The 20,538-nt window shown below is 55.9% G+C and overlaps 8 protein-coding genes across 8 annotated transcripts; 5 read left to right on the forward strand and 3 right to left on the reverse strand.

The window, feature by feature from the left end:
* Positions 1-865: 865 nt before the first annotated feature.
* GGS23DRAFT_595425 (uncharacterized protein) lies at positions 866-2,235 on the forward strand (the record flags this gene model as incomplete). The annotated part of the gene is made up of 2 exons (XM_051518310.1): positions 866-2,031; positions 2,100-2,235. The coding sequence occupies 2 exons, from the start codon at positions 866-868 to the stop codon at positions 2,233-2,235; spliced, it is 1,302 nt and encodes a 433-aa protein (XP_051373427.1).
* A 1,266-nt stretch (positions 2,236-3,501) lies between these two features.
* Positions 3,502-5,835, forward strand: GGS23DRAFT_561510 (ER lumen protein retaining receptor-domain-containing protein). The gene is made up of 4 exons (XM_051515955.1): positions 3,502-3,890; positions 3,966-4,050; positions 4,117-4,391; positions 4,480-5,835. The coding sequence occupies exons 1-4, from the start codon at positions 3,876-3,878 to the stop codon at positions 5,191-5,193; spliced, it is 1,089 nt and encodes a 362-aa protein (XP_051373428.1). The 5' UTR covers positions 3,502-3,875; the 3' UTR covers positions 5,194-5,835.
* Positions 5,836-6,466: 631 nt separating this feature from the next.
* On the reverse strand, positions 6,467-8,641 carry GGS23DRAFT_619363 (glycoside hydrolase family 76 protein). The gene has a single exon (XM_051521004.1). It carries the CDS (start codon positions 8,463-8,465, stop codon positions 6,591-6,593), a length of 1,875 nt encoding a protein of 624 aa, XP_051373429.1. The 5' UTR covers positions 8,466-8,641; the 3' UTR covers positions 6,467-6,590.
* Positions 8,642-9,487: 846 nt separating this feature from the next.
* GGS23DRAFT_561517 (S-adenosyl-L-methionine-dependent methyltransferase) lies at positions 9,488-11,690 on the reverse strand. The gene is made up of 5 exons (XM_051515956.1): positions 11,029-11,690; positions 10,849-10,972; positions 10,651-10,774; positions 10,095-10,549; positions 9,488-9,978 (listed from the first exon to the last, which is right to left on the reverse strand). Exons 1-5 carry the CDS (start codon positions 11,209-11,211, stop codon positions 9,668-9,670), a joined length of 1,197 nt encoding a protein of 398 aa, XP_051373430.1. The 5' UTR covers positions 11,212-11,690; the 3' UTR covers positions 9,488-9,667.
* Positions 11,691-12,680: 990 nt separating this feature from the next.
* Positions 12,681-14,459, forward strand: GGS23DRAFT_561519 (uncharacterized protein). Its single transcript, XM_051515957.1, has 6 exons — positions 12,681-13,380; positions 13,480-13,529; positions 13,594-13,949; positions 14,002-14,145; positions 14,203-14,301; positions 14,359-14,459. The coding sequence occupies exons 1-6, from the start codon at positions 13,278-13,280 to the stop codon at positions 14,381-14,383; spliced, it is 777 nt and encodes a 258-aa protein (XP_051373431.1). The 5' UTR covers positions 12,681-13,277; the 3' UTR covers positions 14,384-14,459.
* A 1,257-nt stretch (positions 14,460-15,716) lies between these two features.
* GGS23DRAFT_561524 (NAD(P)-binding protein) lies at positions 15,717-17,197 on the forward strand. The gene is made up of 3 exons (XM_051515958.1): positions 15,717-16,032; positions 16,097-16,513; positions 16,575-17,197. Exons 1-3 carry the CDS (start codon positions 15,967-15,969, stop codon positions 17,046-17,048), a joined length of 957 nt encoding a protein of 318 aa, XP_051373432.1. The 5' UTR covers positions 15,717-15,966; the 3' UTR covers positions 17,049-17,197.
* A 1,431-nt stretch (positions 17,198-18,628) lies between these two features.
* On the forward strand, positions 18,629-19,677 carry GGS23DRAFT_460386 (uncharacterized protein). The gene is made up of 3 exons (XM_051514111.1): positions 18,629-18,718; positions 18,778-19,066; positions 19,118-19,677. The coding sequence occupies exons 2-3, from the start codon at positions 18,917-18,919 to the stop codon at positions 19,541-19,543; spliced, it is 576 nt and encodes a 191-aa protein (XP_051373433.1). The 5' UTR covers positions 18,629-18,718; positions 18,778-18,916; the 3' UTR covers positions 19,544-19,677.
* GGS23DRAFT_595431 (uncharacterized protein) lies at positions 19,575-20,436 on the reverse strand (the record flags this gene model as incomplete). Its single annotated transcript, XM_051518311.1, has 3 exons — positions 19,575-19,765; positions 19,826-20,096; positions 20,161-20,436. 3 exons carry the CDS (start codon positions 20,434-20,436, stop codon positions 19,575-19,577), a joined length of 738 nt encoding a protein of 245 aa, XP_051373434.1.
* Between the last annotated feature and the right edge of the window lie 102 nt (positions 20,437-20,538).

A 20,538-nucleotide genomic window follows, 5' to 3' on the forward strand; every position in this document is an offset into this window, starting at 1 on the left:
GGCAGAGGCGCTGTAAGAGCCTGAATGCCTAACGGTTCCAGGCACCTTTGTAATTAGTTTGGCATCCATCCCCCGTTTGACAGCGCCCGTTTGCATCTGAAACATTCCTTGCAATTCAGCATGCAAACCAACGGCTACGAAATTCTGATGTTATACCTTCACGGACGTTCGGATAACATAACAAGATTTATAGGTTCGGGGGGCCGTTTGAAGTATAAGGTCGCTTACTCTCTCATCCTCATCGTCTACTCCCGTTGCTGGTGATTCCCCCCGAGAACTGACGACGAAGATGATCCAATCCCCTCCTCACGACTCACTAGTCTGTAATGACAAGGGACCTGGAGACGCAGGCTCTGAGGGCTCACACTCTAACGGCCCGGGTCCCGGAGGTTCTGACCCTGAACATGGAGTCTATGATCTTGATACCCCCATGACCGGGATGGGAGAGAATATGAACCGTAGCCAGGTTCCTTCCATGGATCACACCGGACGCCTACAAGAGGAGTCTGAGCTGGCACATTCAGCTTCAGCGATTAGGAAACTCCCTACGTTGCAGACCAACCGGACCCCAGATATGGTAACGAATTAAGATATCTAGTTCTAGCTAGAGGGTGGAGCTGACGGGAACATCATGGTGCTAAAGCCTGTAGGAGATTGCACGACCCAAACACATTCCGATCATCCACGGCATTCCGATGCCCACACCGAATCTACCACGCCCCTCCCAATGTGTCCAATGAAGGATGAGTTGTTGCAGCAGGAAGAAAAGGAACGATGCGAGGCCGACGAGGGAGAACTACGTTGGGTCAGAGAGAAAGAGCAATGGAAGGCTGAAGAGAGCAGGCTATATGGCGAAATAGAAACGATGCGCGATGAGTGCAAACAACTACGCCGCGATCTCAACCGCCAGAGCATGGCCCGGGAGGGGGCCGAGATGGAGCTTAGAGAGCAGAACGAGAGGCTGGCCTACTTGCGCCAGACAGCAAATACGGAGCTTAGAAAGAGGAACAGTGAACTAGCGGATTCGCGCAGGGCAGTGGAGGCCGGGCTGATAGAGAACAATGAGCTGAAGCGCTTGCGCGAGGAGGTAGAGATTGAGCTCGGAAAGAAGAGTAACGAGTGCGAGAGCATCCGCAAGCGCTGGAAGCAGACTGCACGGAAACTTGGAATGGCAAAGGGGCAGAGTCCGGCTTTCTACCAGATCACAGACCGGGAGCTCACTCAGCTAGCCGAGCAGCTGAAGTACGACATCAGCAACTTCTCGATATCATACTCCGAAACTACGAGCCGGGAAGTCGACTCCCGCAGTGACTTCTACAGAGCCTACTTAGCTGACATTGTACCCAACAAGGAAATCCTTAAGTCTTACCTCTCATCCGAGACGGAATGTCCAGGCTTGATCCAGGCCTTCATGTGGCACGTTATAATCGAGCAGGTGTTCAATTGCGCTTTATGGGCAGGCGAGGGCAGGAAATACATACTGGGTCTACAGAAAATCCTCCGGCCAGACGAAGCCCAGGAAGGCCAGCCAGGACACCAGGTCGAGCGGAAATTTTATCAGTGGAGAGCTACGACGGCGGCCCTGATCCTAGAAGCGCTGAACCAAACGACTGAGACCACAACCCACCCTCACAGACCTTCCCAGACCAGGATGTACAAAGAATATATTTTGGACCAAATATGCGACACGATCCTACCCCAAACACGAGACGGGCAGTCTCAAATGAAAAGCTACAGAGAGGACATCCTTGAGATCCTTGACGAGGCGGTTGCCCTTGACCGCGATATCAGTAGGCAGGCAGCGCGCGTGGATTGGTTCACACAGTCATCGAAGTTAGCGGTATTTGGCCAAGAGAGCATACAGCTCCGGAAAGGAGAGGTGGTATCGGAGACGCAACGGAATATAACTTTGATTATTGCGCCTGCAATGGTAAAGACAGGCCGGTCGACGGGAGAGGATTTTGATGTCAAGAATTTGCTCGTGCCTATGGAGGTATCGTGCACGCCAATTATGCCCACGCCCACTACAAGGTACGTAACGCCCTTACCAAGCTACTATTTTATTAATTGCTCAATCGCCGAATTCTAAAATATACCAGGTCGCCGTTATCACGGTTATCGGAGGGCTGTCAGAGGACCTGGGACTTCCTCAAGGGGACCTGGGACTTCCTCAAGGGAACCTCGTACTCACTCAAGGGGATCTCGTACCCATCCAAGGGGGAGGATGCCTCATAACCACAACCGCGACTTCTAACAGGAAGACTTTGGACGGGCATATTCGCGTACTAATAGATATCTCTCATGGTGTGTAGGAGGAGAAAACAAGAATTGAGGAGAATTTACCTGCTATCAGTAGGTGTTTCATTGACCGTAGCCTTGTGCCGCATCGTGCTGATCTTTCTCTCAGCCTGTGACGAGGCTGTGAGATACCTAGGTAATACTTCCTAAGTGGAGAGAACTCTAGACTTTTAAACAGCTCTGCCTTGATTATTTTTTGAGGGTCGCAAAGCCCTACCCTACAGATATATCACGAATGAACGGTTAACCTCGCCATCCGCAACTAGCTAGTATTCTTCTTGATATGACGTCCTGGCATTGCGCCAAGAGCACAAATCAAAAGCCTGCAACGTCATTCTGCTAACATAGAACTCGGCTATTTAACTGATCAAGGAGCTATTACGAGTCATGTCATGGACGGACCGATCCGAGACCGCATACTACAAACAATAGGTATGTCTTAGACACATAACTCTAACTGCGAACAGAACAACTGCTGTGCTACCAGGAATGTAGGTAACGTTGTAACTCGAAGCCAATAAGCCTCCATGCACGCATCATTGACTTATACCCGTATGATGGAAATTCTGCCAAAGAGCTGCGGTTTTACCGCCGACTCGGAGCTTGATATGACTGGGCTCGCGTGCGTAGTGTCTCGTGTGGCCGTTCCTTCTACTGTTGACTGACACTGTTGGACTCGAGCTATACAATAGGGTCTGGACAGGCCTAGCGCTTAGGCTACCTTGCACGGTTGAATGCGTTAAGAACCAAGCTTGTTGCCCGTGAAGCTTGGGGGTAGTCAGTATGGCAATCGCCATGCGGATGTCATAACGGAATCCCGGTTCACCGTCCTTCCCAATAAGGGCACAGGGCGCTTGGCCCAGGGATTCGGCGTCAACGTGCCGATGACGACGCCCAGAACTTGCGGCCCATCCGAACGGCGAGCCAGCTAACCCAGAATCACATAGGACATAGGTATATATATATATGTGTGTGTGTGTGTAAGTACATATATATGTAAGTACGTGGAAGGGAGAAGGTGGGCAGGTCTGGGTGGGCGTCAAATATTGATGAGGCCAGTTGTTGCTGTGTGGCGTTCCGGGGAAGCAGGGAGGAAACCAGCCACGTTCTGGAGGGGCATGTGGCGGGGACCCTCCGGAGGGAGCTGGCTACTTACATAATCGGAGTCGGGGTCGGAGGTACCTGGGTACGTGTTGTCTCGAAGTCCTGACACACGTAATGGCCAGAGGTTGCTCAGATGACTTTCTCTTCCCAGCTCGCGACATCAGCCTGTTGTCATCTCAGCTTGCAACACCGTCTCGTCCTTGCTATTCCCTTCCTACACGCTACCTGTACGTTACTTGTACGCCACATACATGTGGGTGAATACGTGATACCGCCGCCCTTCCCTCTTCCGACCCTCATCCTCTCTCATCTCTATTCGTACTGGCCGCAGGAGCTGCTATCGAGCGCTACCATCCGTTCGAACCGCTCAGCTTGGAGGTGTTCCCTTCCCCATCCGTGACGCCGAGTTCCGTCCTCTTCTCGCTGTCTGTCCCAGAAGCCTGCGATAGCTCGGGCTGGAGCCCTCTGCCGAGATGGGAGCGTTTAATGTCCGTTCTATAGCCCCCCCTCCCCCTTCTCCCCATTGTGTGGGGAACTGCCGACTGAACAAGCTCGACTCGCAGTACTTCCGGATACTGGGAGACTGCTCCCACCTCCTCTCGAAATGCATCCTCATCTTCGCCATCCATCGAAATCGGAGCGCCGAAGGCAAGTTCTCTCCCCGCGTGGCGTCTACGGTTGAGGGCTTCCTGGCCGGCTAACGCGTCTCCGAAGGCGTCTCTATGATCACCCAGGTCTTCTACGCCGTCGTCTTCTGCACGAGATACACCGACTTCTTCTCCGAGACGTCTAGCTGGAATTACTTCTTCAAGCTCTTCTACATCCTCTCCTCCTTCTACATCATTGGTGTCATGCGTTGGCTGGTTCCGCGCACTAGGGAGCGTGAGGTCTCGTGGAAGCTCGGCGCTGCCGTGCTGATGGGGTCGCTGTTCATCTCGCCCTTCGTAATGCTGATATTTGATAGCAAGGAGAGATGGGGTTTCATCACGGTGGGTCTACTCAACCGCTCTCACGTCCGACAATACGATACGAGGTGAACATGGCTAACGGTGAGCGCCTGCGCCCGCGCTCAACTAGTGGATGTACGACTTCTCCCTGATCCTCGAATCCGTCTGCGTTCTCCCCCAGCTGCTCCTCTTGCGCCAGACAACGGTGCCGACCGTCATCGACTCCTTCTACCTGCTCACGCTAGGCTCGTACCGCGCTCTCTACATTCTAAATTGGATCCAACGTGGGCTCGATGTCAACGACCGCAAGCCCAACGCCGTGTCCGTCATCTTTGGCATCGTGCAGACTGCCCTCTACGTCGACTTCTTCTGGGTGTACTACACGCGCCAGCGCGTCAAGCTGCGTGCTGGTGGTATCGTCGATGCCGACGACATCCGCCGTGGCTGGCTGCTCAACCGCATCTTCGGACACCGGCGCTTCCAGCCGGTCGAAGGCGACGAGGAGAGCACTCCGGCTCTCGGTGACGGGAACGGCAATGGCAGTGCGTCGTCTCAGCGCAGATCCAAGTGGGGCGCCAGGGGTATCTCGATCAGTGCCGACGACGGCGTCCACGAGCAGGAAGCTCAGCGCGGCCCGTCGGATGATTTTACCGATGCCGCCGCGGTCGACCCCGATGCGCGGATGAGGGACCCTGACGAGCTTGCGCGGGCCCTCGACGACGACGATGATGATGATGACAGCGATGAAGGACTTCAAGCCCCGACAGGGAAATCGCCGCACACGGAGTCGAATAATAAGGCCCCGAGCGGGGTTAGCAACGGCAGCGAGTGGCGAGACAACTAAGTCAGGTCATCTTGGCCTAGTACCTCAAATCAACAAGGGGGGGATCTTCTGTCGCTGACATAGAGTCTGATCTATGTTGGCGACACGTGCTGGTGGTTGCCGAATTGTACGCTAGTTCAAGGGGTGGGAAGTAATGGGCGTACGCGCGAGGGAGTTCGGTTTTTTCCACTGGTACGCGACGGTTTTTTTTCGGGGTGCGAAGTAATGTCATCACACTTGAGCATGTCTCGAGATATCCTCGCAGGCCCACGTGTTACATGTTCTGTGGGAGGTTTACGGCACAAGTAAAAGGCTCGGGAGCTGGCTGGAAGGCGTACACACATCCCGGTTGGGTTCGAATAGGGACACGAGGGCTACCACCATGCCGTGAGCGGACAGGCCGGCGGAGAGAAAAGATAGCCCAAACGTATTCGGCCGAGAAAAGATCCCATACACAAGCACATACATACACTGCTGTTCTTGGATTTGAAGATGAGATACGTAGGAGAGAGTCAGCAATATTGAGAGATTAGCCACGTCAGCGCGGGGGTGAGTTGAGAAGTCGCTGACTCGCTCAATGACATCTATGCGGTAAGGCTCTGTAGTTATTCGGTGAGCTTCTTGTATCGATGGTCGGGTGTGTATGATGAAGGCTTATATCCGATCTGCGGACGACCTAAGGTGTCCGATAGGCGGACACCGTCTAATATATGCTTCACGATCATACCCGTATCTGTAGTTATAGGTAGGGTGCGCAAATGTGTCTGCATCCAGGATCACCTCATCAACTCGCGATAAAACTACAGAAACCAACTCCCTATCCTTGCGAGCTATACCATGTCCTACATGAGGTAGGATATGCTGTTAGACGCATGCCACCGTGTATCTTTGCATGCATCAGTCCCAATACCACCCCCTCCTCCCGTGGCCATGTACGCATCCCCATCCCACCGTCCCATTACGGCTTGCATTGCATATGTCTGTGTACGTACGAAATACACCCTCAGTCACCAACAGCCACCGGGCATCCCTCCCTGAATCGTCTAAGTGCGCATACGCACATGCACACATACCTCTACAGCTCCAGAGACCCATCGCGCGGCAGACGAGGAGGGCACGCGCAATTCTTCGCCCCCCTCGTCGTCACAGTTGGCTGCCGTATATGCCTACCTCCTACATTTACATTTACATGTACACATCTAACACGTAGGTACGTGCGTGCGCACGCATCGGTGCTACGCTGACGGGCGATGCGACCTTCTCCTCTCTGACCGACTACCCCTCCTCTCCCTCGCCAGCCTCGTCGTCGAGCCCAGACGCATTTAGGAGGGGGCGTGCGTGCGGGCTAGCCGTGCGCGGTATATCGCCAAGGGCACCGACACGCCAGAGCGCTGCTCGTGGGGCGCGTAGGGCCTGCCCTACGCCGCCGGCGCGTGCGCGATCTGCCAGTACGCCCGGAGCAGCGCGAGGCCGCCGCCCTGGGTCTCGACGGTGCGGCCGCGGCCGCGGGAGTTCGGGTCGTCGGCGGGGGTGCGCGCGGCCCTGGGCGCGCTCCCCGTCGGGCGGCCCAGGGGCCGCTGCGCCGGCGGTTCGCCGTCGCCGGCCGGGGACCCGAGCCCCGCGCCCGCGCGCCACACGGCGTCGTCCGGCACCCCGTCGTTGCGGTAGTCGACGCCACGGCCATCACGCAGCACCCCGTCGTCCGCGCGGCTGGGCCACGGCCCGCGCGCCCCCAGCAGCAGCCCCGCCGTCCACCACTGCCCGAAGCGCCCGCGCGCGTCGCGCGTCCGCAGCGCGGCCCCCGCGTTGTGCGCGAGCCAGCCGCCGTACGCGGCGCAGGCGCGCGCGTGCGCGGAGCGGGCGGCGGCGAAGGCTGGGGTGGCGCGGCGCGGCGCGGTCAGCGGCTCGCAGAACGCCGCCAGGTGGTGGAAGAAGATGCCCTTGAAGGTCTGGCCGTCCTGGCTGCAGGTGGCGCTGGCGTCGCAGAGGTCCTCCATGACGCCGGCGCGGCCGAGGCCGTGCCAGCGGGGCAGGTGGTGGCGGCGGCGGCGGTCGTCGTCGCGGGGGTGGTCGTCGCGGGGGCGGTCGGCGGCGAGGTCGTACCCCGTGGCGGCGACGACGTTCTGGACGAGGGCGTGGCCGTCGGCGAGGTACGAGGCCGCGCCGGTGGCCTCCCAGAGCCCGCGCAGGCCGGTCAGCAGCACGCCCTGGTTGTACGTGTACACGACCTCGTTGCGCTCGTCGCACCGCGTGTTGTTGTTGTCCGGGTCGCCGTACCCGCCGATGTGGAAGCCGTCGGTGTACAGCCCCTGCGCGTCCGTCATGTTCGACGCGGCGAGCCAGCGGTAGCCCTCGACTGCCGCCTTGAGGTACCGCGCGTCGCGCGGCGGCCAGCCGCCGTCGCCGTCGCCGAAGCCGAACGGTGACTCGTTGTCGTCCCCCGGAAACCTCAGGTACATGGCCACTGAGCCCGCGATGAACAGCTCGTTCGTGATCGCGTTCTTGTACGGCAGCAGCCGCGGGTTCCAGATCATGCCCCCGCCGCAGAGCTCCGTGTCCCACCCCTGCGACGCCAGGTCCCAGAATATGCGGGCGCGGTGCGCGAACGCGGGGACCCACTGGTTGCCGTGGTACGTCTGGTTCGCGAAGAAGCGCTCTATCTCGGGAGAGGAGGAGGAGGACTGAGCCGAAGGGGCGCCCGTTCCGAAGTGTAGGTCGGTGTGAGTGCCGACGAGCCGGATGGTCTCAAGCCAGCCGAGCACCACCCACAGCATGTCGTCGTAGGCCTGGTTGCGGATCGCGAACGCGTCCTGCCCGAAGTAGTAGGCCGTAAGCTGGGTGAAGTACGAGTCGACGAGGTTCGCCTTCGCCTTCCAGCCGAAGACGCCGCCCTCGGAGCCGATGTGCGGCAGGGCCTCGGAGAGCGAGCGCGCGGCGGCCGAGACGTGCGTCCCCATGACGGCGGCCGTCCAGTCGATCGACTCGGGCCAGGTGCCGAGCCACGGCGCGAAGTACTCCGTCTGCATGACCTGCACGGCATCCAGGACGTTGGCCAGGGCGCTGAGGTCGGGCGGGGGGTGCGGCGCCCCGTCCTTCAACGCGGCTGCGACATCGGCGGGTAAGAAGCTCTTAGGGGCGATTGGGTCGCAGTGCTGGGCCGAGGCGAAGAGTATCGAACATTCCTGCGCCAGTGCAGGCCCGTCCGTGCTTGGGCTGGAGAGCCCGCGGGCGGTGCGGGCAGAGGCGGTGAGTGCGACGAGAAGGGATATCGCGCGAACGAGCGAGGGCGCCATCCTGGGCGCGGCCAAGCCCCAAGCAAGGCAGGTGAGAGAGGGAAATAAGGAGGAGATTGTACTATAGGCAGCCAGCACTCAGATATCCCGGGCTTTCAAATTGGAATCATGGCTCGGGCCGGGTACCAGGGCTAGCTAGCTCTTGCGTGCGAACGCTTATCCCGGGAGTCGAGGCTCGCTTGATGACAACGGCTAGAACGCAGCCACCATGCTCTATTGACGGGACGGCTATTCCGAGGCTTTTCTAATGCGGGAAATAATGATCCGAACCTGCGTGTGTAAGAGCGGCTCGCGATAGCAGCTGAACGAGCTGGTCCAATAAGACCGAGTCTGCAGAGAGCAGAGACGAAGAATGACGGCGCACCGACGGCACACAAGTGGCCCTCGTGCACCAACTGCAGGGCAGCGGAGGTGTTGTGCCAGGCCGGCTGATCAGAGGGGGATGGTGCGTGAAGTGTCACAGCACGGCATGGCGATCCTGTCGGCGCAAGGAAGTGTGTGGGGTAGAGAAGCGAGCAGGGGGGTGTCTCGCTGACCCAGGATCCAACACCACCGTCCAGGCCCTGATATTGGCACCGTGTCCCCCTTCAGACTGGCTGGGCTGGGGGAGATCAACCCAACAGATTAGACCCGTGGGTTCGCCAGCCGGGGAAATACCCATAACTAATACGCTCAGAACTGAGGGCATGTCGATCTTTTGCTTCATCGGCTCAGAAGCCATCGACCCTCCTAGATAAGTGCATTGACAGTAGACAGTCCAACTGGAGATCAGCACTGGCAGACGATTCTAAGCTTATATTCTAAAGTGGGAATGCCCGGTTGCGTCTTGTTTCGGATGGTTTACGAATAAAGCGGACTCGTCTATATGATCGCAACTATGACTTCTAAACCAACCACCACCGCCCTGCCGTAAAACATCCGACGCGGTCCCCGGTCTATACATGCATAATAATAGTAAATCAATCGCTTACCATTGTTGGCGTCGACTTCGATAGGCGGAGAATTGTAGGTACCGATAAACGTGTTTGAAACTTTCTATAGTATATTGTTGTATGGTCTAAGTAGCTCTAGTCTCTATCATCGTCTTTCTCTAGGAACGCGACAGATATCTACCCCAAGTATGTAGGCTATAGAGAATTTTGCACGTTCCGGCGTCAGTTGCACCGCTCGTTTGCGCTTCCACGGTTGGGCGCGGGTCCCGGTCACAGGCTAGCCACGATGATGCCCTGGCCGTCGCCCGGAGCCTGGTACATGCCCTCGATAGTGAGTCCGGCCGCGGAGAGCAGGCTCTTCCACTGCGTCTCGGTCCTCTCCATTGCCGACAGGAGGACCATCATCATGAGGTCCCATTCGGCGGAGAGGATGGGGCAGCCGGTGTCGGGGAGGATAAAGTCGTTGATCACGAGCTTAGAGTACCCCTTCTTCATCGACGCGGTCACGTTCCTGAGGATCGTGAAGCAGTCGGGATCGGCGTAGTCGTGGATGATGAACTTCATAAAGTAGACCTTGGCACCTGCGACGTGTGAGTCTCGTAAGCAAGCGCGACACAGACTCGGGGGTAAGAAGGCTGGTGCGAAAAAGGCGTCGGAGAGGAGAAGGGAAGAAGACGAGAATACGGGGGCTTCCTACCTTCGACGGGAGACTCCTTGAAGAAGTTGATCGGGCGCTTCTCGACCTTGGCTGGCAGCGTGGTGGCGCTGTCGAGCACCTGCGGCTGGTCCTGCAGGACGAATCTGCCCGTCTCGTCAGGGAACTGGTCGAGGAACTCCATGAGATCGTGGCCGCGGCCGCCGGCGATGTCGACGAGAAGCGGGGCCTGGTCGTCGATGCTGCCGCTGAGCAGCTTCTCCTTGATGGGGAACCAGGTGACCCAGGACGGGCGGCTGCCGCGGTCGCCCTCGAAGAAGGTGTTGGCGGCGTCCCAGTGGTCCTTATTCTCCGGCAGCGCCATCCACGGGAAGATAGGCATCTTCGTATTAAACGCCTTCTGGAACGTCCCAGCCTCCGGGTCCACGGGATTCTTGAACCCAGTCTCCTTGAACAGCTCCGGCGCCACTGCGGTTGGCGGCAACGCCAGGTCGTAGCTGCGGATGTGTCGCTTAGCAAAATGGCAAGCAGATGCAGCCACACGTCGCAGATCATGCGAGGGACGGGGGTCGAGGGCAAGGGGGGGTTGGCATCTTACATGAACTTGATCATGCCTTGCGTAAGGCGATTATCCATGTGCCTCGTCCACTTATTGGCCGCGTAGACACCGTCGCCCTTTTCGGCGACATAGCCATACGACGTGAGCACACGCAGAAGTCGTCCTGTTTTGTGAAAGAGTTATACTTGTTAATACTTACCACTCATCAACGTCTCTATGCGGAGGGGTTGGACATACGGATCAGGGTTTCGTCAGCGCCCGTCAGGCTGGCAATCTCTCCGGCGGATACAGTTTCCTTCTCCGAGATGATCTTGAATGCATCCAGGTGGACGCACGAGCGGATGGCCATCCATACCGTCGGCTATGGCTGTGGCGTTAGCCAGCTCGTCGACCGACCTCTACAAAGGAGAGACATACGCTGTATGCGAACTTTAGCAGGCCGTCCTCGGGCCTCTCGAGGGAACGGATCACGTCGTTGGCCGTCTTCAGAGATTGAACCCTGTTCGCTTCGGAGCGAGACGACTCGGATTCGTCAGAGAGGCTCGCGACGAGCTTCTTGGCGGCCTCGAGAGCCTCGATTCTCTCGATTTCGGTAATCATGGTGGGAAATTCCGGGTTGTTTGGTTACGGTGCTTGGTTTGTCTTGGAAGGGCCAGCAGAGGTAGCACAGGCGAAGAAGACAGTGTAATATTTCGAGCAGTCGGAGTGTTTAGAAACCGAGCGGAAAAGGAGACATTTAGGTACTCCATGATCTACCGTGTAACCCGCACCGCATAGCAGACTAGTGTTATCGAGTAGTAGCCAGCCTGGTATAGTCCGGGTGCAATGAGATGCCTCTGTGAACGGCAACCAGCCGAGGCTGGATTAGGCGATGGAAGCAGAAAAGCGGCCGGGGCTCACATTCCATTGCGCGGCTTGCAGGGTCGTAGTCCACGCCGCAACGCTCGACCCAAGCCAGGCCATGGACATACTATACGTTCGATGCGCCTTGGTTCCAAGAAGACGCGGGACTTCCCCCATTGGCCAGCCCGCCTCACCCATGTACACGGGATGAACAGAGCACTAAATTCTAATGTGACATTGAGGCCCTTGGGAGCGGTGATGAGGCAGGTCGGCAACGCTGATGGGGCCCTTATGGGACGGCGTAACCACCCTTATGACGCCCGACGGTATGGTCAGCCTGCAAAAGGACCCTCGCTCAAGCAACCCTCGATGGAGACGGTGCGGCCTGTTTGGCAGCATCGAGAAGAAAATGCACCCCCGCCGACCCTCCCTTGCTCTGGCGAGTTTTATTTGATGGTGTTAGAAGTGCACAGGAAGACACCCTTGCAAATAAGGGGTCACCTACCTTGTCTCCCCATTTTTTACTGTTTTCCTCTGCTATGATCTCGACCAGTTTCCAACCCGATCCGGGTTCGGATGTTTTGGTGGCCATCGGGAGATCCTGGCTGTGCCCATGGGAATGCTGGCAGTATGTAGCGCTCGCTATTCATGTCCTTCATGGTTGACACTATAGGCGGGTTCATAATTCCACTTAAGTCGCATTTAAATATACCCAATTATAATCCTACTGATACGGATATCCACGTACAACCACCGCTTTCGGGAGAGCTTGAAAGCTAGGGTGAAAAGTGCCGGCCCAGACGGCACCGGGCGGGCGGGAGGCGGAAGAAAGCCACTAGAAAAGGGGAACCTAGAGGGGAGAGTACACGGAGAAAGAGAAAGAGGACACGACAGCGAGTCTGATACCATACCCCCTCTAGAAGAGGGCTATCAGATATGGAGACGAGTGAGATTAGCTGTAGCTTAATCATTTCTACCCGAAGACGCCTGTAACCTCAGCGCGACGTCGAGGACAAGCTGTTTTCGTTGTAGTCCCCGGGCGTTGATTTCCGGCTTGACAAAAACAAGAATGACACCGACGACAACTTGCTATTGCTACCTAGCTCAACAACGCCTACTTACCTACTACCAATGAGGCTGTTACCATTGTTGCAACCGTTGCTACCGCCGAGGCGTCTTCACGACGAGGAAGAATTGATTTGGCTGCTCTAATACTACGCAAGATGTATTGATATTATCCCAGCTTCAACGCGCAATGCGTCGGCGGTGATTCATTATTAATGCCAATACTCGTAAACACCACTTTGTGAAACTGCATAAAAAGTGCGTTGCGCACGGGTATCGTCCTCCTGTTAGGATGAAGGCATTCTCCGTGCTTACACCCTTCCCCTATGGCATCGTGTCATACATGTGCGAGGCATCATATGAGAGCCTGTTTCTTCTCTCCGGTCGTGCACGCTTTGATGCTCTCACCGAAGAGGAAGGCTGGGGCAGCGACCGCGCAGAAGCACAGGCGGCGACCCCGTCACCTCATATACCTGCACGGTCTAACCATTCATGCAGCCGGAGAGAAGGGCGTCGCGTAATTCGCAGGGAACACATCGCCCCCGGAACCCTCACCTGGGGGTCAGCCACGGTGACAGGCCTCTGCGGGCCCGTTTTTTCCCCAGGGTCCCAATCTCTTATGCCTTGCTTGACCCTATTTGCCCTGACCCATCGTCCGAGACGGGAAAAGTTTTTATAGCCTCGCTCCCGAGTTCGCGAGGGAACGGAGATTTACGGCTCGTCACTGCTCGACTTTCGTTTTGACAACCCGCGACGCCATGGACGAGAACACCGACTACGCGACGACACTCCTTATCGTCTCGTGGGCGCTCGGCGCCATCGTAATACTAGTTTGCACGCTGAGAGTCTACGGCAGAGTAGGTAAGATAAGGATTTCCTTACCGAATTGCCTTACTATCCCCCCTTTGGTGCAACTGGGTCGGCTGGCCAATGCGAGTGCTAACGCGGGCGATTATATAGTCATTATAAACCAAGCAGGCTGGGATGATGGCTTCATGGTCTTCGGAGCGGTGAGTTCTTCTCTGTCTGCGGACTCGGGGTTCCAGTTTAGTTGACAGCGGATCGCGTGTGTAGTTATCTGCGATAGTATGCTCAGCGCTTGTCACGGCCGGCGTCTCTCACGGCTTGGGCCGGCACAGAGAGCAGATAACGGACCCCGTTGACTTACAGGAATCCATCAAGTACACCATCATTGCCCCGTTGTTCTCCATTATTTCGTCGACCTGTAGCAAAATATCAATTTTGATATTCCTCGTCCGGCTAATGGGAATGACCGCGAAACACTGGCACCTGATTTTCCTCTGGGGCCTCTGCGTTCTACTGGTCCTCTTAAATATCTTCGCCATAGTGGTTATTATCCGCTTCTGCGATCCTCCTGCAAAGCAATGGAACCCCGACCTAGAAGGAACCTGCATCGACCCTCGGATTCAGTAAGTTACGGCTATTACCCCTCCGGCCACGCGCCCTTCTAATCGAGTATAGGTTATACGGCGGCGCCGTCCAAGCAAGCTATAACGCGCTCATGGACATCATAGTCGCTATCTTCCCCACTATGTTCATCACGAAATTGAACATTACCCGAAAGATGAAGGTTGGCTTAAGCTTTCTGATGGGCGGCGGCGTCTTGTAAGTATCCTTTAGACGGCCTGTTCGTCCGGCTTCGTGAGCTAACAGTTGCCTCAGTGCCGCCGCGGCTACGATCACCAAAGTATACCTCATCAAAGATCTAGATAAGCACAGCGACATCACCTGGTTCTGGGCGCCTATCACGTTGTGGTATACGTAAGTCTCCATCGTAACACTTGTGAACTTGAGAATAAAAACGCTAACTGGACAAAGTGCCGAGGTAGGGATTGATCAATAAAACGCGAGCTCCATATCCCTCAGCTTAACCGTTGCTAACTAAACTGGGGATACAGATGGACGTCATCATCATCGTCGGTACAGTCCCGGCACTATGGCCGCTCTTCAAGATGTGCCGAGCCCGAGGCGGTGGAAGCAGCGGCTACGGTCCGTATAAGAATGCATCCTCCAACCCCGGGCATGCCGAGGGATCAGAAGCGTACCAGCTTTCAAGCTCCAAGCGACAAGGACCTGTGACGAGAGCCCTTCAGGAAGTTGACGATTTGGATATAAACACAAGATCTCATGACTCGCTATAGCCGCCACTCCTTTTAACATACACCTGATCCGAGACTGCTGGAACAGTTCGGGAAGCTGGGAAGAGAGTAAGATAATATTCATCACCCGGGGAGACGCCGTGGGCGTCGGGCACGATTAACGTGCTAGGACTGACGAGTTAATCCTGTAGCAGGATCCCTTGAGGAGAGTTTTGCGTTTCTCCCTCTCCCTCACACAACGTCCCGCCCGCGCACCCGGCCGCCAACACTGCGAATCCCAATAATGTCGAGGATGAAGGGGGAACGAACGGAGTAGACAACAAGCCCGCCTCATGGGCTCTCTACCTACATACGTGTCCATCATGGGAAGTGATAGCGACGTCAGGCGTGGATCCACGAGGGACCTTCGGAGCTTCGACTGCGCTCATTAAAATAAAGCAATATTATATATACGAATGTCTACGGTGGGTAAAACGGGTAGCGATACTCGACGCACTGTATATAAACCTAGACTTCACTAATGGGTTATATGTCGCTTATAATACCAGTAGCATTCTCCGGTATCGTGATGTTATACAATGTCTACGTAATCTCAGTGGACTGGTTAATCCCGAAGATCTGTGGAGGGTGAATTCCAAGGACCTATCCAGTATCTAGGTATGGCTCGGGTATCCGGAGGAAAGCCATCGAAAAGGCAGAAGAATACATTCCCAACTCCTCGCTCGTGCTATTGAATCACCTGTGATTGCTTTTTTCTGGTCCCGTAAGATGTATTATATCAGCCCGGAAACGAAGTTCATGACGGACTGAGCACACTTTCGACAGCCTCTTCTGACAACACAACGTTGATTAGAAACTGCTGGTTCCTCTATTAACCGGTCGAGTTGCGACGCCCCGCCGAAGAAGACTTACATATGGGAAGTCGTCGTTGAGCTCGGCAAAAGTCTCTATCTCGACTCTGATGCAAATCAACACAAAGAAAAACTTACACTGCACTTAACAAGCGGGACAAGCTCGGGTTTTGAGGGGTGTGGCTTGAGGTCTCTCTATGAGGTCACTTCAATAGGAACTCTACTATCGCCTTGGCTTGCCTTTTTATTTTATTCCTTTTAACCTGCATTTTGAATACACAAGTCTACTACTCATTTCGCTAGACGGAGGCCACTCCAGAATTGGAATCGTTCAGTTGCATGGATGTTCTCAATGCCGAAGCTAAGCCCCAGCGCGGGCGGCCGGGTTTTAATCCCGTATTCCGACAGGAATTCGGTATTACCATGTACGCAAGCAAGAGTACATAGGATTCATACTCCCCAGAGCTGACGGCTTAATGGTCGTCTCTTTAGAAACTCATTCCAACACCATGACAGTTATCAAAAAGGTTGCCATATTTGGTGTAGGTGGGCTGGTGTCCCCAACCGCATCGTGGACCGCGCGGGTCTGTTCACTAACAGCAGCAGGCGTCGGGTAATTTCGGCACCCCTATCACGAGCGCGCTGGTGAGCGCTGGCTTTGACGTGACAATCATTACCCGGATAGAGTCGTTGTCGACATTTCCCCCCGGTATTGCAATCATCAAGTCTGAGTACACGGTGGAGAGGCTCACCGCGGCACTGAGGGGTCAAGATGCGGCCATCTGCGTCGTCGGCCCCGCCGGCAACTCGACACAGGAGGTTATGATCGACGCCGCAGAGGCCGCGGGCGTCGAGCGTTTCATTGTGAACGACTTTGGATGGGGCCCAAACTTTCGCAGCCTGCCCGAATTCCAACAGATCGGCGCTCAGCGGCGCATCGCGTGGGAACGTGCGAGGGAGCTAGCAGAGGCCAATCCCAGGTTCACCTATACCGGAATCACTATCGGCAATCCAATCGACTGGGTAAGGATCTGCGTGGACCCGTAGGAGCGGTCGATTTGCAGATGCTAAACGGTTTCGGCAGGCGATCAGACGCTTCCCCGCAATGGGATTCGATATCGAACGGCGGTCCGCAGTCATCTACGACGCGGGCTCTGAGGAGTTCACCGGCACGACGCTAGAGGGCATCGGGCAAGCCGTCGTGGGCGTCCTGACCCATCCGGATGCGACTGCGAACCGCTTCGTCAAGGCGCGATCGATCCAGACGAATCAAAACCAGCTGCTGGACGCGTTCCAGCGCGCAACCGGCCAAGCATGGGAAATCCGGCGCGAGAGCGTGAAAGACCGGCTAGAAAGTGGCCGTAAGAAGCACGAGGAAGGAAACGGAGGCTGGATTCTAGACCTCCTCGTGTATCAGCTCTATGAACCGGGTGCGGCGCGCTGCATCGTGGCGCCGGGAGACGATCCCGATGTCGAGCTGCTGGAGATGCGGGAGGAGACGCCTGACGATATCGTCGGCAAGGTGTTGAACGCGGCGGCAAGCGGAGATGAAAAATGAAAAACAACGATAGCAACCCCTAGTAGAATATTTATGCGTACATACATACCTATGTATATAAGCGAGCAGTAACCGTTGCCTACGTAGGTATCGGGGAGTTGATTTACGCCGATGTCGCTTCTCACTTTTGGAATTAGGGATGCAATCCTTCGTTCAACACCACCATAATCTACGACGCCGGGTATGCCAGCATAACAACATGCCTGTGAAGCGACCTGCACGCGATCCGTGCCGCGTCGCCAAACTGGCCTGTGATCACCTGCATCCCGCATGTTCCCGCTGTCGTGACAAGGACCGGGCGGCCAGCTGCCTCTACAGGGCGAGGCCGTTTAAGAAAAAGAAGAAGCAACTAACAACAAGCGCGCCAGGCGAGACGTTAAGATGATTACTACCGCCTCGGAACCTCCGTTGAAAGTACTCGTCGCGAGTTCTCACTGAGAATGCCCGAATGTGCTGTATGCGTGTGTGTGTGCTGATTGTCTGCCCAGCGGCGTGTCCAACGTGAGAATATCCCCGTCGAGATATTACTGGACTAGATCTCGCCGCAGGCCAAACCCGGGGTATCTTGGCTCTTCTAGCCATACCACCTTCTTTGGACATATCCGGCCTAGGGATGGCGACGATGTCGACGATGCCGACGGCTCCGACATCGACGTGTGGTCCGAGAGCCCCGAGAACGACGCCAAGGTCTCGCACGAGGCCAACCTGATCGAGCAATTTTGTGCTTCGTGTGAAGTTGAGTACTGGATCGCCCTCGTCAAAACCTGGCTCTCGGGGGGGGTGAATCTCGCCCTGGCCGGTGCCTTGACCGAATGCTGCATTGAAACGGCCGAATATATACCGGATCAGCTAACTAGGGGGCGCAAGAACGGGGCGGAGATCTCTAGGAGTCTGTTCGTCCATTCATGTCTTCCGATCAATACGTCCCCGGCAACTACTCTAGAGGATTTTTGCGCCGATATTTCGCGGCAGGGGGCCCGATGGGAGACCTTGGGCCTGTTCTTTACTGTCGTTTCCCGTGCTGCGGCCGACACCAGGTCCTACGAACCGCTGTACGCCTCTACACAGGAGCGGCACCATTTCCAGAAGTTCGCCATGCACTATTCGGACCGCTGCTTGAATGCCTCGCTTTCTCTGGATTGCTTAAACGACTTGCAGCTCATGCTGCAGTACGAGAATTTCATCCTCCATTCCTACTCCGACGGCGACCAGAGTAAGTTGAATAATGGCAATCTTTCTCATCACGACAACACGGCTCTAACGACACAGGCCACCACTATTGGCGAAAACTGGGAGACGTGACGAGTTCCTTATTCGCGCTCGGATACCACGAGCGAATCGAAGATGGTAGACCGATCCCGAGTTTTTTGAAGACCCTCAGACAAGCTGCGTTTGCGCGTGTATTCGGCAGACAAGAATATCTCCATCTTCGTTGGTCGCCCTCCTAGGATCCATCAGAAATACTGCCAGCTCGACTTCCTGGGGCACTTGGCCGAAAATACGCGAGGAGCGGGTAGCTACGTCGTCCAACTCCAGTTCCTCTGGGCAGAAAACGAGAAATTCGAATACGTCGCCGATACTCAGTGGTCCGCCCTGTGCGCGATTTTGAAAGAAGATATTCTCGACCTTCTTAGAGAGGGTAACTACGAAGAGAGAATCCGAAAGGCGAGGTCAGAACCCCCCTATTTTTTGCTTAAGGAGTTGGGCACACACTAACGGAGGATCATAGTACGATACAAGCGCATACCGAAGCCCAGTGGTTGACGCTGCCTGCACGGTATCGACTCGAGGGCGACCTCAAATCCTACGACGGAAGCCCCATAGAACGTGACTTCACAGTGAGCGCTCGGCTGAACCACCTCCATGTCATGTTCCTACTCCATCTAGCATTAGTACGTCGTATAGAGGAGCTGGACGTGCAACTTATTGTCATCTTAGCAACTATCCTGAGTCTCGTTATCGAGACAGTTATTCTCCGAGAGAATCTGGCTAATTCGGGCACATCGCTTCTCTGGAGGGCGAGTTAAACCTTATTCGAGAACCAGACGGCGTTTGCTAACTCGTTGTAGATCGTCTACTATGGATTGGCAGCGGCGGGCATTATCTGCATATCTCTGGCCCGCCAGTCGCTGAAGGTCGCCAGTAGAGAAGTGTCTATCTCGAAGGTGATCCAAGACCTGAGCGTTTTAGTAGTCGAAGTAGACGCGGGGGCGTTGGTTCAGCCTGGAGATCCGAACTATGCCCTCCTGACCGGACCTACCAAGACGATCAAAGCCGTCCTCGACAAGCTCATGTCGAACGCGTTGCTGGAAAACCCAGTTGATCAGCAGACAACAGAACCCTCTGCAGGTTTTTCTTCAGCGAGCAACAACGACGGGTGTTGGAATGATTGGGACAATTTCCAACCTCAAGACTTCGAATCGGACTTCTGGATCAATTTAGCGGGGCACCCCTTCCTCCATGGGACCGAAAACTACAGACAGGACTCGGTTTAACTGTCTCTATATATGCAAAGACGTCTAGATTTTACACGGCATTTAAAAACTCAGCTCGCAAAACCGTCGCGAATCGCTCCACAGCCCTTTCCAGATGATATTCGGGGGCCGCCGCAAACGTTAGACGGAAAAGGATGTCGAAGGGGTGTCCTTGGCCGGCTGCGAACCAGCTTCCCTTGCTCACTAACACGCCGGTCGCTCTCGGCTGTGTGTAAATCCGATCTTCGATATCGATCAGAGTTCGCGATACCGCACTATCATCCGAGGACTAGTGCTGCTCACGTTTCGGGTGCTGAGTCGAGTCGAGTCGGGCCCAGAGAAACATACCGACGACCGGGACAGACCGAGAGCAGACATCAGACGGCAGAGAGCGGTCGCAGGCCTCGATCAAGGTGTCCCGGCGACGGCGATACCGCGACGATAGGTCGCAAAGCCAGTCGATAAAGCCCTGGTGACCCCAGCGCTCATCGAGGAGCTTGTACAACATCACCTGCGAAGAGCCGCTCGGGGCCTGCGTGCTGACTCCCGACTGGGCGAGGAACTTCTCGATGACCTGCGAGCAGCCCGTCACCCACCCGCAGCGCAGACCCGGCGCTATTGTCGGCCCCTCGCATGACCAACGACTCCCAGGGGTAGTGCTCCGGAGAGGGCCGAGCAATTCCCAGGGATATGATCTTGGACGGGTCTGAGATCCGGGAGGCGGCTCTGAGCGTTGCAGCCTTTGGTCCGGCGCTCTCGATGCTGAACCGATGGCCCCAAGACTTCGCGTTCGGCTTAGAGCTGGGAGCCCCCGTCTTGTATATGTCGGACGAGACATGCGGGGCGAATCCCGGGGGATGCAGTCCCGAACGTGCCCTCGCCTCGTTGAGAAGGGCGATTCTTTGACAGAGCATAGCTTTAGTTGCGTGATAGGTAGCGGCCGTGACGATAATAACGACAACTTGGCAATGCTGGCAGTATTAGTAGTTCCATCGTCTAGCGATGGCGGCACACTC

The sequence above is a fragment of the Durotheca rogersii genome (genome assembly GCF_024521655.1).
Source record: "Durotheca rogersii strain YMJ 92031201 chromosome Unknown GGS23scaffold_6, whole genome shotgun sequence".
Taxonomy (NCBI): domain Eukaryota; kingdom Fungi; phylum Ascomycota; class Sordariomycetes; order Xylariales; family Xylariaceae; genus Durotheca; species Durotheca rogersii.